This window comes from Balaenoptera physalus (assembly GCF_965194825.1).
Source record: "Balaenoptera physalus genome assembly, chromosome: 19".
In the NCBI taxonomy this organism is placed as follows: domain Eukaryota; kingdom Metazoa; phylum Chordata; class Mammalia; order Artiodactyla; family Balaenopteridae; genus Balaenoptera; species Balaenoptera physalus.
Window position 1 is genome coordinate 48,403,545 of NC_138900.1, and position 15,324 is coordinate 48,418,868.

The 15,324-nt window shown below is 52.8% G+C and overlaps 2 protein-coding genes across 8 annotated transcripts in view; one reads left to right on the forward strand and one right to left on the reverse strand.

The window, feature by feature from the left end:
- Window positions 1-4,874: 4,874 nt before the first annotated feature.
- Window positions 4,875-7,687, forward strand: LOC309649454 (uncharacterized protein). The gene is made up of 2 exons (XM_082439493.1): window positions 4,875-5,486; window positions 6,099-7,687. Exons 1-2 carry the CDS (start codon window positions 5,145-5,147, stop codon window positions 7,218-7,220), a joined length of 1,464 nt encoding a protein of 487 aa, XP_082295619.1. The 5' UTR covers window positions 4,875-5,144; the 3' UTR covers window positions 7,221-7,687.
- Window positions 7,688-11,369: 3,682 nt separating this feature from the next.
- TK2 (thymidine kinase 2) overlaps window positions 11,370-15,324 on the reverse strand; it is an 80,733-nt gene continuing 76,778 nt past the window's right edge. For 6 of the 7 annotated variants that reach the window (XR_014257200.1, XR_014257201.1, XM_082439740.1 and 3 more), the window contains one exon: window positions 11,370-15,286. Coding sequence is in view for 4 of the 7 variants with exons in the window: in XM_082439740.1 (XP_082295866.1) it covers window positions 15,188-15,286 (99 nt within the window). In the remaining 3 variants the exon portion in view is untranslated. The remainder of the gene's footprint in view (window positions 15,287-15,324) is intronic. The other variant, XR_014257202.1, reaches the window with a different exon arrangement.

Genomic DNA, 15,324 nt, shown 5'->3' on the forward strand with positions numbered 1-15,324 from the left:
AGAGGCTTGCGCCCGCCAGCTCCACTTCAAGCCCACACTGCCACCTGCTGGCTGCCTCCCGCCACTGTTCAAAGCAAATGAGTCAGCCCCTGAAACTCCCTTCTCCCACTTTCTAACCCACTGCCTGCGGACACTCATTGTTGTAGACAGAACTTGTTTTGGTTCTGGGCTTGTCCTCCACCCTTGGGATGTTCCATAAAGTTTAAATCGTTCAAGTACCCCATTTTCAGGAATCGCTCCTGCCTCCACATCTCTCTGGCCACAGCCAGATACCTAAGTGCCCCTTGCTGTGTACAAAATAATCACTCCCCTGTCCTTCTAAACACCACTGTGTACGGCTCAGTTGCCACCTCTGTGCTCTGAGACCCCTGCTCCTGGGAATGAATGTAGCAGCCTTCATGGCGATGGTGCCCAGCCCACGTGGTGCCCGTGGTGACTCCAATCGGAACCATGCCATGCCAACACCCAGTTCCAACAGCAAATACACTCAGGATCCCCCTGGCCCAGGGCACTATCGAGCTCGGTGTTTTCCACCTCCTCCATCCACAACGTGCCTTGTGTCCACATACGGTGCCACATCCAAGGTCCTTGTGCACACTCCTACAAGGAGCCTGGCTGCCTCCCTCTGCCAGGGGCCTGAGGGGTCAGGCCAAGGAGAGCATCCTGGGCCCCAAGGAGATGGGAAGTGAAGTCAAATTCCCAGGATGGTGGGAACAGGAGGAGGGGCAGGACCAGGCCCTGCGACAGGATGTGGACACAAGGGGCTGATGAGGAAGGCGACCCTGGGAGTACCACCACAGAGTGGGCAGTGAAACCAGGAAAGGAAGGAAGCCCATGCAGGGTGTCGTCATGCTGGTCACCACTGTGGGCAACTGAGCTCCATCCCCTTGGCAACTCCGAGAGACTGCGTGGAGCTCACCTTAAAGTTAGTCAGCTGACGGGGAGGGAGACAGATTACTCACACGCGGCTCTCAGACTCTCAGGGGTCATTGTCTGAGGCTGCTCTTCCGTGAATGTTAATCCCTGCCCCTTGTGCGCTGAGCAGGCACCTCTGGCCAAAGAGTCTTCAGACAGGGGAGCTGCAGCTGCTGGCTGATGAGGCCACCGCCACGGTCAGCACAAGATGCCGCTGGACGAGTAAGCACGGGCACGGCGCACTCCACGGCCTCCAGACAGGGCACCCACAGCACCTGCCACACGTGAGCAGCAGAATCACCCGAGGGAGGGAGGAACGAGGGTTGATACCGAGCACAGCCGTCCAGAGCCGCCCCTCAGAACACCCACTGGCTTGCACCAGCCAAGCCCACCCACGTATATACACAGGGGTCTCTCACACCAGCTTCCTAGAGAGACCCTCGGGCACACGCCCGTATGCAGCATCACTCAGCTCACACCACCTGTGGTCTGTATGCATTGGCTCAGATGGCTTCACTGCACACACACTTGTGCCCCTCACACTCAGAGCTCACACGCTCAGGGGTCCCACATGCACACCCCAAGGCCACCCATACTCACACTCGGGTGTCATCATCGGTGTCCCCCAGAGACTGACTAGGCTGGGGGCACGAGCAGTGGAAGCACAGGCAGCATTATCATCTGAGAGAGCAAATCCTCTGCCCCGGGCTCTGCTCTGCTCTGCTCGACCTCACAGTGCCCCTCCCCAAGCCCAGGTGAACTCTCTCAAATCAGGACCAATTGCCTGGGGCAGGCCGGGTGCTTCTGAGCAGGGACGGGGCTGGGCATGCCTTTGCCCCCAGGGTTGCAGCCCAGCTGTGCCTGCTCAGCATCTCTCCAAGGAATCCCAGGTCTGCAGGGCCTCAGGCCCTGTGGTCACAGCCTCAGCCAGACCGCAACTACGCATCTACACCAGCCTGACTCCTGTGACCTTGAGCCAGGCCCTTTCCTTCTCTGGGCCTCAGGACCCCATCCCCCATCAGCCTATCCTAAGTCAAAGCACCCTCCCACAAATCTCCAGCATCCCCTCTCCTCCCTCTGCCCCCTGCATTGTCCCCAAAGCAAGTCACCTTGGCAGGCAGAGAAAGCAGGTTCTCACTAAGCCAGTCACTCCCCTGAGGGCCCAGAAAGTGTGAATAATGCGATTAACACTAAATCCGACAGTTCAAGAGAAGCAGTGGTCCAATGGGGGGAGGAAGCTGGCATTGGAGCAGGGGGGACCCACCTGCGAGAGGGCAGGGAGAGGAATGGATCCAGGCAACCTGCCAGCGTTCTCCCCCCATGATCTTGGACCACCCTAGAGAGACTGGGGTGGAAGGCAGTTCACAGACATGACGGGGCTCCCAAGGGCTGAGGACTAAGATGTCCAGAATGAGTGAAGTGCTTAAATCAACAGGTAACCAAAAGCAATAGGAGAATCATATGGGGGGGGGGTTAAATTGTGCGTACCAGTTTGGTAAACTTCGGTTTAACATCTCCAGGCCCCTCCTCAGAGAGCAAATGAGGCCAAGGAGAGAGACAGAGACAAAGAAAATTAAAACTCTTTTGTTTTAAACTTCCCCCCGACCCGATTCCATGGTCTGGTGACCAGCCCTTCAAGATAATTCAGTGGCCTGGGACCCATCCCCAAACCTGCCACTTCTATTCGGTGATCTTACAAATCTTTGGTATTATGGAAAAAGCATGGCCTTGGGTATCAGATAGACTTGGTGTAGTACGCTGAATAATGGCCCCCCTAAGATGTCCAGGTCCTAATCCCCAGAACCAGTGAATATGTTACCTTCCATGGCAAAGGGACGTTGCAGGTGTGATTAAGGACCTTGAGATGAGTCAATTATCCTGGATTGTCCAGGTGGGCCCAGTGTAATCACAAGGGTCCTTATGAGAGGGAAGCCACAGGGTCATAGTCAGAGAAGATGTGATAAACTGAAGCAGAATGAAGAGAGAAGTGAGAGATTTCAAGATGCTATACTGCTGGCTTTGAAGATGGAGGAAGGGGCCACAGCCAGGGAATGCAGGTAGCCTCCAGAAACTGGAAAAAGCGAGGAAACGGATTCTCCCCTAGAACATCCAAAAGGAACCAGCCCAGTGAGACTGATTTTGGACTTCTCACCTCTAGAATTATAAGATAATAAATTTGTGTTGTTTTAAGCCATTACATTTCCAGTAATTTGTTACAGCAGCAATAAGAAACTAATATACTTGGGTTTTAATCCCAGCTCTTACCCTCCCTGCCTCAGTCTCCTCATTCATAAAATGGGAGGAAAGGGGATTTGGCCTAGTGATGGACAAGGGCCTCTCTGGCTCTCTTTGGCCCCAGGCTGTCAGGATGCCAAACGTCCACCAGCATGCTCCCACCCACCTTGGCCTGCACAGCCCTGACCTATGTCTCCTACCCAGAAGGGTGGTCAGATGTGACCTGGACTAGTTACCTAAACTTGCTGAGCTTCAGGATCAGATGAACTCATGTGTGTGAAAGAGTAGCATCCCCACCATTGGACCTAAAAAATGACTAACCCAGACCAGCCTCCAGAGGGAGAGCTGCCACTCACTGGGAGACCCATTTCCAAGTAGCACTCCCATGAGGAAGTACGTTCCCAACCAGAGGGGTAGGAACCGCCCTGGCCACAGAGCTCAGAAAAGGTTGCAGGAGGCAAGGGAGTGGGGGGCAGGGAGCAAACAGACCCCGGGGGCAGGGGAGTTGGGGGCAGGGAGCAAAGAGACCACAGGTGTGGTGAGCCCAGGTCTGAGGCCGCTCCAAGGCCAAGCACCAGGCAGACGCCCTTCCTGACGACTGGAGGGGCGGGAGGCCAGCAGAGTCTCACAGAAAGCAAAGGATGGTCAAGAACCAAGTCTTCCTGGGTTGTGTTACTACAAGGTCACAGCCAGCTCCTGCACATCCACCACCCCCTCAACTGGGCTCTCCAGACTGTGAGCCACCGAGGGCAGGTGCTTTGTCTCATTTGCCTCTGAAGCCCCCGGGCTGGCGTGGACAGGGCCAGGCCACCTGCTCAAGGACGACACTGCCCCAATCACCATATGAGAACACTGAAAGGACCCAGGGTCCAAGAATTTGGGAAACAGAGCACAGGTTGCCCCCTCCTAGAAACTCACACCCCCAGTGAGCGCCCACATGAGAGGTCCTAAAGCCAAGAAGCCTAGAGACCTTACTTAATCCAGTGGTTCCCAAATGCATTTGGCCACAGGAAATCTTCACTCACATAAGATTGATTAAAGCCCCAAACAAGTGCTCCTAGGTGGAGCACACTTTGAGAAATGCTGACCCACATGGAACGAGTGAGTCACTGAGTGGCTGAATGAATGAGTGAATCATCGCTGAAATAAGTAGTGGGTGAATGGAAGGAAGGGAGAAAGGGGGGGAGAGAGGGAGGGAGAGAGGGAGGGAGAGAGGGAGGGAGGGAGGGAGGGAGGGGGCAGTGGAGGGAGGGAAGGCTTGATGGGAGAGTGCATAGGTGATTGTATCCATCTCAATTCCTCCAAAAGCTGTCCCTGACTCAAGATCTGGGTATAAATAGTTCATGTGGGAGGTGATCCCAGGAAGCACAGTGAAGGAGTCAGGAATTAAGACAGGGAGGGAGAAGAGGCAACACAGATGCATCAATGAGCAGGTTATTGCTGTGGGCAACCGGGGTGATCCACTGGGGACCCTCTGAAAGACAGAGTAGAACACACCTCAGAACTGTCCCACCAAGGGCAGGAAGCTGGGGTTTCTATCCACTGACCCTCCTTGGTTGGCTGAGGGTTGCCCCTGGGTGTTAACTCCCTGGCACTTGCAGCCCGCACACCAGCCAAAGAAGGCTCTTAAGCAGGAGGCGTCAGGAGCCTGCGCAGGTGACATCAGGGCGGGCTGAGGGTGCCGGGCGGCACGGGCAGCGACCGCTGCAGAGGGGGTGTGGAAGGATGCAGGCGCTGCTGTGCTTTCCCACTTGCTCTTGGGGCAAGGCGAGAACCCAGACTGACCTTGGCTCTGCTCCACTGGGAGGCGATGAACACAGCCCCAGAGTGACAAGCTGTGGCAGGCCACACCGTGCACAGCTTTCTCTTTTGCTAACACAACTTCCTCCTCGGCTTCCTGATTGAGCTGTGGGGCGGGACAGAGGCAGGCCAGCCTGGGCCTGGCCTGGGAGGCCCACAGGACTCTCGTCCACATCCAGTCTCTCGGAGCCGCCATGAGCCGGCCCCGACCCCCAGGCCCAGACGAGGATGCTCTTGAGACCCTCCTGGATGACCTCATCAGCTACTACCTGGACAGGGCAGGGGAGGGCCGGCTCGGGGTCTGCAGGCAAGCAGCTCTCACCTGCAGGGCCCAGCGGCTGCTGGTCACAGGGGTCCCTCCTCAGCTCTATCTGCCTGAGGATGTGGCCCCTGATCTGGGGACCACTCACTCCCAGGGGGCTCCCAGCTCTGCCCAGAACATCTGCCACAAACTGGTGCGGTCACTGGAGTTCCTAGAGCTGATCTCCATCAACCTACTCCTGTTTCCCTGGAGGAAGGAAATCAGGTCCCTGAAGGTAGGCACCGCCATGCCCCGGAGAGAGGGTGTCTCGGGGAGGGACCAGGGCTGTGCCTCTGGGGGGAACAGTGTGTCGTCTGTCATGCCCACTGACTTTGGTCCCATTTTACAGATGTAGAAACTGAGGGCTAAAGAGGTTAATGCAACTTATCTGTGGTCACCAGCTAATAAGCAGCCCAGACAGGACTCAAACTCAGGCAGTGCAGCTCCTAACCACTAGGCTGTACTGCTTCTCTAATGAGACAGCACCAAGGAGCTCACAAGAAACAAGGGAAAGATTTTGGCTGTGGAAAGCCACTGGAAAGGTTTAATCTCTTCTAGCTCCAGGCCAGGATTGTTGGGCTGGAAGCCAGGACACCAGCTGGCTCAGTCATTCTCCTGCTGTGTGACTTGAGACAAAAGTCCTGCCTCTGGCCTCAGTGTGCCCTTCTGTAAAATGGGACAGGGGTGACATGACTGTGGGCCAGGTTTCCATTTGGCCCCATGCCCTGGCCCACCTGCTTCTCAGGAGCCTCTGTGCCCTGGACATCAGCCCTTGGTCCTGCCTGGCCCCTCTCAGCCACTCTGCTGAGACGTGTCCCACTCTAACAAACAACTCTGTTTGCTCCAGACATACACAGGGAACTTTGTCTACTGGGTGCGGCCTGTGCTTTCTGAACACACACTGCAGACCATTCTGGGCAGGCTGGGCTACACGGCCACCTCCGAGGCCGAGTTTTCACTGGTCCAGGCCGTCAGCGAGGAGGACACCAAGCAGATGGTGTTTGAGATCTTCCTGACGAGAGTCATGTGTGAGGCCGTTCTCGGAACCTCGGGCAGGCAGCTCCTCGGGCCGGGCAGAGAGAAAGTGGACGGGCCCCACTGCAGGCCGAGCTCAGAGAGAGGGCTGCTGAAGACCCACAAGGGCCTGAAGGAGGCCCAGTCAAGCCCAGGCCCCTCAGCAGGGGCGAGGACTGAGAGGGCCCTGGCTGAAAGCCCTGATGGTCAGCGCTCTCTGCCTGTGGCCTTTAGCCTGCCTGAGATCTCCATAGCCCCCGGCAGCCCCCTCACTGGCCCCCCGGTCTCCTTGGGACCCCAGCGCCGTACCAGCACACGCTCGGACAGTGAGGAGTTCCTGACCTGCTACAGCGACCTTGTGCTGCACCAGACACCCTTGTTCCCCAGGGACCATCCCCTGAGCAGCCTGAAGGGAAAACAACTCCAGAGCCCAGGCCTGGGGCCCAGCCCACCTCCAGGGGAGGCAACTGCCCCCGCAGGTAGCAGCAGCGAGCCGCCCCTGGTCCCCAGCGCAGCTCCTGAGAGCAAAGGGGTCACCTTTCCCGGCCAGCTCTGCCTGGTGCCAGGCCCCCAGTTGTCAGAGAATTCCCTGGACCCAAAGCCAGAAGCACAGCTGGAGTTGGCCGCCCCTGGTACAGAAGCTGCACCTCCAAGTGCTTCCTCTGAGATGGATGAGCTCTGTGAGTACCTCGCCCACCTCCTCAGACCCCCAACTCCAGCAGGCCACCCCGGGGGCTCCCCTGGCCCAGGGGTTGAGGAGAATGGACAATCAGAGCCTCTCATGAGGCCAGAGCCAGCCGGTGAGGGTGGCAGCCCAGACGGTAGAATCACTCAGCTCTGGAGGTCTCCTCAGGCCCCCTCTCATGTACAAGAGCCCCCCAGTGCTCACTACGTCCCCCCGGAGGGGCTGGAGGTGCCAGGTGCCACACGAGGATACTACACGAGCAACAGCTGAGACTGTCACCCCTGGATGGCACAGGGGCAGACACCTGACTAAGCCAATTGCTCTTCTGCCAGGAAGGTGACACTTGAAGAGATGGTGGATCTGGGACCACAGTGGGGACAGCAGCCAAACCCACAGCTTGTCAGCCACAGGGACAAACCTGCTAATCCCAGCTGGTCTCAGGTCCCAGCACTGCCACCTACAGACTGTGTGACTTTGGGCCACTCACTGCACCTCTCTGAGGCATGTTTCCTCGTCTCAAAGTGGGTGTGGTGTCAGATCTACCTCACAGGAGGCTAAGAAGAGTTAACGAGGTGAGGTGTGCATAGTGCCGACCTCAGGGGGGCTTCCTGTCCCCTTCACATCCCAGCTCAGTGTGTGGCCTTGGCAGAGTCATCCTGCATCTCTGAACAGCAGTTTCCCTCAGCATCCTTAAGGCACCTGTCACAGAGCAGATTAAAAGAGAGATGTGTAGACAACCAGACGTGTAATACACTCTTAATCTGTTTAGGGTCCTCTGTCAGCCTGTCTTTTCTCTCAGCCAACTTCAGGTTGACAGAGAGCAAGGCCACAGTTGGGAGCCCAGGGTCAGCTCAGAGGCCTGCTCTGCATCCAGGGTTGGGGGCTCCATCATCTGGGCTGCCTGGAGTGGGGGCGCCCCCTCCACCAGCCTCTCCTGCCCCCACATATCGTACACACACACACGGGCAGTCCTCATGGGGGCCCCAAGAGAAAGCCAAGACCCTCTCTATGGGGTGGCAGGTGGCACCTGCCCAGGGCCTGCCCCTCGGCTTTGCATCTGGGAAGTGGGGAGGATGGTCCCTGCCTCTGAGGGTGGTGGTAAAGGCCCCTTTTGGGCATACAGCAGGTGCTTAATAAATGTTGGCACCTGCCTTGCTGTCCCCAGAGCTGAGCATATGACCCCACCATTTTCAGTCCCTAAATCAAGGGGGACCACAGGTGGGAAGGATTTAAGGAGCATTGGCCCCGCCTCCCTCCCAATCAGACAGTTGGCCGGGCCCTACACAGGCTTTTCGAGACAAATCGGGAAGCAGTCCGCACTGGGAAGAGAGAGGCACTGGCCAGTCATCCATCCGTCCTTCCATCCTTCCTCCCACCCACCCATGCCAATTACTCAGCACAGCACCCAGCAGTCGACACTCAGGCTGGTAAGCTGTCAGTGTCTGGAGCCAGTGAAGCGGGGGCCGGGGGCAGGAATGGTCGGAGCAGACCCTAGCCATAAGCCTCCATCCTGGGGAAGGAGAACATCAGGAACAGGCTGGGCTGGAGACACAGAGGGTCAGGAACCTCAGGAGAAGGGATGAAGCGGGAGGGGGTACGGACCTGGGAATCATGGCAACCAGGGCACCTAGTCCTGGGTCTGACCCGCAGCCCCTGACCATTTTTTATTCATTATTTTCTGATCGTTAACATAATAAGCATGCTCAGTCCCAAACCACAACAGAACTTTTGTTCTCCCCGTGTTCCTGCCCCGCAGTGTTCCCCATCTACTTGAAAGCTGAGCCCAAGGTAGGAATCACTTTTGATTTCCCTTTCTCTTACATCCTTCATCCAACCATAGCTCTCTGTCACAACAAGGACCAAATCTGACCATGTCCCTCCTCCTTTCACAGAGGCCTGAGCCCCTCGACTGAGCTACCAAGGCCTGTCACTCAGATCCTGGGAGGACGCCAACCCCCTTCCTGGTCTCCCAGCCTCTGCCCTCATCCTCCTGCAGTCAGCTCCATCCAGCTGCCAGAGGATCCTGTTAAAACCTATGTTCCATCATGACTTTCACTCTGTGGTGTTGGATTAGAATCAGAGGTATCAATATGAACTCATGGTTTTTAAATTATATATAGTTAGATACAGAAATATAGCTATGTGTGTTTATCAGTGGGTTAGTACACATACATGTGTTTCCTAACTCTGTCCCAAGAGTGGGCTTAGAAGCAGACACCCAGTAACAATGAGTACACCTGGCACTTAGATCTTGGTCTCTAAACATCACTCTCCAATACAAGGAACCAGAGATCCTAGTAGTTTATTCCAGGGATGAGCAGGTAAATATCACCAGTAATAAGATGCATGGACATCATACATCCTTTGATAAGATGCACTGAGGGAAGACACAGCATCTTTTTTTTTTATGGTGGCATTCTTGCCAAAAATGTCTAACCTCACTCTAGCCATAAGAAAACACCAAACTCAAATTCTCTAACGGTGAGAAACCCAGCTCTCATACTCTACAGACTACTTATTTGTTCAATTCTAGTATATTGGTCGATTCTAGTATAGTTTCAGAACTGCTAAACATATCCCTGCGAGAAACACTTCTAATAACTATCTTTCAGCATTTATGTAAAATAATTTTTACCTTTACTCTTCTCGTATCCAATCAAGATACTGTTTTCCAAGGTTACTTCAGTAAGTTCTTTTCTTCCCAGCACCTTCAGTGTGGTTGTTACTCGTGATTCATCTGTTTGTATTCCATCTTCCATTCCCCCTACGTCCTACTCCATCTTAACTATTTATTTATTTGGGGGGTGAGACATTACTATGGTTAGAGTTATACAAAATGATATATTCACAGGAGTGTACTCCCCTCTCATCCCAGCAACCCTGATCCCATTTTTCCCTTCTTTCCAGCCTTTTCCCACCAATCTATTTAGTTGGGTTGCCTTTCCTGTACTTCCTATGCATCCATATATTTTTCTTAGGCTAGCATACTATAGATACTCATTTGGACACTGCTTTCTTCCCTTAACAGGGTGTCCTGGAAATCATATCACATCCATTCAGAGAGAGATCCTCCTTGTTCTTCTTCACAGCTGTATACTACTCCATTGTGTGGATGTACCATAGTTTTTAACCACTCTCTTGTATATGGGTCTTTAGGTTGTTTTCAATTATTCTGCAATTACAAACAATGCTGCCATAAATAACCTTGTACATATATACACTTTCATGTCCTAGAAGTGGGGTTGCTGGATTGCGATGTAAGTACATATGTAGTGTGTCAGGTGTTACCCTATTTCCCTCCAGAAGGGGTATACGAAATTTGCATGCCCAACAGTAACGTGTAAGAGTAACTGTTTCCCCACAGCCTCAACAACAGGATGTGTTTCGATATATATGTTTGTGTGTTTGCCAGTCTGGTAAGTATCTCAGTGTTCTTTTATTTGCTGTCTTAGTCTGTTTGCGCTGCTGTTAACAAAATACCACAGACTGGGTGGCTTATAAACAAAAGAAATTTATACCTCACGGTTCTGGAGGCTGCAAGTCCAAGATCCTGATGCCAGCATGGCTGGGTTCTGGTGAAGGCCCTCTTCCAGATTGTAGACTGCCAACTTCCCCCTGTGTCCTCACATGGTAGAAGGGGCTTGGGAGCTCTGCGAGGTCTCTTTTATCAGAGCACTAATCCCATTCATGAGGGGTCCACCCTCATGACCTAATCACCCCCCCGCAAAGGTCCCACCTCCTCACGCCATCACCTTGGACATTAGGTTTTCAACATATGAATTTGGGGGAGACACAGATATTTAGATCATAGCATCTACATTTCTCTAATTGAGTGAATTTGAGTATTTTTCATATTTTTAAGGGCCATTTTTATAATCTTTTTTGTAAATTTTCTGTTTGGATATTTTTCTCATTTTTCTATTGGAGTTCTGGTTCTTTGTCCATTTTTAAGAATTCTTCACGAATATTAGCCCTTTGTGATATACATTGTGAATATTTTCTCCCACTTTGTCCACTGTCTTTTGACTTTGTTTCCACATGTTTTGTCATACACATTTTTTAGTCAGATTTATCAATCTTTTATTGTTCCTAGATTTTGAATTATAGTTACAAAGTTTTCCCTACATCAAAGTTTTAAAGAAGAAGAATTCATTCTTCTAGTACTTGCATGGTTTCATTTTTTACATTTAGATCCCTAACCACTTGGAATTTTATTCTTGGGTATGATGTGAGATATGGATCTATTTTTATCTTTTTCCTAATGGCTACTCAGTCATCTCAGCACCATTTATTTAAAAATCCATCTTTACCCCCAATAATCATTGAGATGTCACCTCTATCATGTACTTGCATCTATTTCTGGGTTCTCTATTCTATTCCACTGGTCTACTTGTCTATTCATGCACCAGTACCATACTGTTTTAATTATAGAAGTTTTATAGTATGTTTCAACATCTGGATCCCCAAAGGTAAGATTTATTTAAAACTTAGCAATTGGTCCTGCTCTGGGCCCCTTCCACATGCCAGGCTGGTTATCCTCACGGCCCTAGGAAGTGAGCAATGCTCCCATTCAACAGATAAGACAGCCAACACTCATGAGAGGTTCAACAACATGCCAAGTTTTCTTGGAACTCCTAGATGTCCACTTCTAGAAAACATCAAGCTAAGAGAAGTGGTCCCCAAAGGGTGGTTCCTGGACCAGCAGACTCATCATCACCTAGAAAGTCATTAGAAAACAAATTCTCAGGCCCATCCCAGATCTACTGAATTAGAAACTCTGGGGGTAGGCCCTGCAGTCCGTGTTTTAACACGCCCACCGGAGGACTCAGATGCTCTGAAGTTAGAGAACCATGAGCTAGAGCATCCCAAAGGACACAGAACCAGGAGTCATCAGCAGCTGCAGGCCCCCTAAAACAGTGCTTCCCAATGTGTGTTCCAAGGAACATTAGCACATCTGGAGATTGTTAATGTATATTCCCCAAATGGGAGGCTCTACTGTCAAGTGAGTTTGAGAGTCCCTGGCTAAAAAAAGTTTAGAAGGTGTTTTTATTGCAGGACTTCTTCACTTTATCTAGGCTAATGTACCTTGTGCATCTCAGAGAGTACCCAGGTGGTGTTTCCCAAATTTTCTGGACTACAGAACCCTCTTTTCTCAGAGCACCTATTACTATCTCCCAGAACACCTGTGTTCCACGGACCCCAGTCTTGGAGAAGAAAAAGCCAAAAAGTGCAGAAATTCAAGAAAAGAGCAATAAATGCCAATGCCCATTCTGATTCCACAAGCTTGGCTTTCTCCTAGCTTCTGTTTAATGACAGCTTTTGCCAAGTTCACCATCTTACGGAAACTAGAGGAACACAGAGCTCACCCCAGCCTTAGGGGAGCCACAAGGTTGGGGTTATTAGGAAAAGAAAGCATGTGCCAGTGACCCTGGGGCCTCTGGTAAATAAGTAATCCACTGCCAAAGCCCAGAGACACTGGGCACAATATTATTGTTATTAGATTCTCAACAGTGGAGGGCTGACGTCTCCAAGAGCTTGTCAATTATTTTAATAACTATAACTCTTCAGGGTGAAGAGGCCAAGGGGATGAGTGTTACTCATTCCGCAGATGTGTGAGCATTTGAAGTGAGCTCCCCCATCCGGCCCCAGGCTCTAGGAAAACGAGGGCGATGCGGATTCCATAGCACCCAGGGGTAGAAAGGTTTTGGAAACATAGCCTACCTGCTCTCAGAGCAATAAATACCTCAATCCTTCCTTCCACAGGTCAGATGGTGGGAGCCTGCGGGAGTCCCAGGAAGGGTCTCTGACTGATGCATTCCCCAGGCAGGGGGGCACATCTCATCTAGATGAGGGGCTCAGGTGGAAAGGAAGAAAAGAGGCAGGAAGAGAAACAGAAAGGGAAAAACAAGCTGGGTGACAGCACTTCCCAGGGTCCACGTTTAACAAGGGCCTGCCAAGCCCTGCCACGCTCCTCACAGCCATTCCTGGGAGTCCCTGGGGAGTGCCTCCCTCTGCTGGAGCAACTGGGCCCCATGCCTACCACGTGCCATCTGCCCTTTCCCTGCCCTGGTTCTCAGCAGTGTTCATAACTGCTCTGTGACCCCTGCCACCACCAGCCCTGCCTGCCACATGGGGGAGAGCAACCCTTGGTGGGCTGGGCTCCAGCCATTTCCTGTGACATCTCTGGGCCGGGAGATTTTTGCGACAAGCCCCAGCCACTGTGGGTACATATAGCATCCTCTCCAAGATGCCGGGGTGGGAGGACAGAGAGCTCTTATGGACCTGGACATCCCGTTAGGAACACAGTGTTTAAAAATTAAAACATTACCCTGCTGGTACAAGGATGCTGCAGGGACCTAAAATCACTGGCATAGGAAGCACTCCAAAATTATCACCAGGTTTTAAGTGAAGGATTTATTGGCTATCACAGAGCAAGATTTTTTTTTTTTTTAAATCACATTTCCCCCAAAACAGATGCTCAAATTGAGGGGAAATTGGACTGTTTGTTTGCAAAGGCCCAAAGATGGTCCCGGCATGTCCAGATGCCTGGAAGCAGAGGCGCTGCCTCCCCCAGGTTTCTGGTCCATCACCAACAACTGGGCTGAGAGACACATCCCCACCGGGCTCCCGCCCTCACCCTGTGCACACGGCCCAGGAGTCAGTCCAGCCAGAAAGGGCCGGAAGCCAGAGTGCTGCCCTCCTAGCGCTGCCTCTGGGCCCGGGCCACCAGGGGCACCTCTCACCTATGTAGCGTCAGAGAAGTGCGTGCACAGGAGCCACACTCACACAGAGGCTGGGACGAGGCCTTCCAACCTTCAGGTACACCAACCACCACTCGGGAGAGGCCAAGGCCTGTTTCCCTAAGTTCATAATCAATCCTTCCCCGTGTCTGCAAACAGCCTTCTGGAAGCTCTCCCCACCCACCTCCAAAATTCAGGAGCTCCAGTGCTCCAAGAGCCTTTGCTTGCCAGCCCCAACTTTCCTGCCCAGGCTGTCCCCGAAGAGAATGTTCTTCCTTTCTCTTGCTTCCTGCTTGACTCAGGAGACAGCCGTGCCTTCAGTGCATTGTTACAGCTGAGCGGAGCTAAGATATTCTCTGAACTAATAAAGATGGTTCATGCCCTAGGGCCCATGGTGTCCCTTTGGATGGAAAAACATTTCAAAAAGACGTAAGGCCACTGTGTCTCTCCCCTGGGCCACAAACTCCCAGGAATTCCAAGGGTGAAGCTCTTCACACAAGGCCACTATGGAGGAAGGGAGCCTCAGAAGCCAGGCTGGCAGCCCCTTGCCCCAGCACAGCACTGGGCACACCAGCCTGGCGCCACAGGCCATTGCCCTGCCGGGGAATCAGCAGCAGCTCAAGCAGGACCTTCGTCACCAAGAAGACCGAGCACCATTCAGGAGCCAAACCATGATTCTTCTAAGGATGGGGAAGTCCCGATGACGAGGTGGTAAGTACCACATCAGCCTCATGCTAGTGAATCACTGAGCACTGGGCTCGAGCCAAATACCGCACAATTTTGTGAAAGTCTAGAAATGCTAACTGTCCTCAGGAGCTGCTCAAATCAGGAGAAAATGATGATGCTGGCTGCATGCACCGCTGCCCCCGCTACACACACACACACACACACACACACACACACACACTCTCTCTCTCACTCACTCTCTCTCTCTCTCTCTCTCTCTCTCCCTCCCTCCCACGAACGTGCGGGGCTCTCCAGCAGGGAAGGCAGGGATCTTGGGATGAGGCAGCCTGGGGCAAGAGATTGATCGTTTGGGAGTCACCAAAAGTCTGAATGGTGCTGACTCCACTGTCACTGGCTGTGTGACCCCGGGGAGTCCCTTAGCCTGTCTGAGCCTCAACTTCCTCCCCTGGGGTGTAAGACCGCTACCTCGCCCTCGAGGATGGTCTGAAGGGCTAGAGACCATGAGCCCAGGGTCAGTCAGGTGGCTCTTCCCTAACTTAGAGGAATCCAGAGGTGGGAAACCACCGGGAGAAGCACCGGGGGAATGCAAGGCTGCGACACCAAAGGGCCACGACAAACCCAATGGTCCCATCATGTCATCTACCCACGAGGGCCAGAATCCCAGGATAAAGACACTGGTAAAGGAGAGAAGACCATTAGGAAGACAAATGTGCCCAGATAGAAAGCCCTCCTGAGAGTGGATTGTTCCAAATTGCTCGTGAGAGCTAACTTGGCAGCAGCGGGCATTTCTCTGGCATGATCTTCCCCGTCCTATGGACCAAGCTTCCGATCCTCTGGAATTAGTATTCGGTGCCGGTTTTGTTCAAAGAGTTCTAACATTTTCTCCATATCGTGGTCAGCCTCAATCACCTGGAAATTAAACACACAGGTCACAGGGCTGCCCTTGA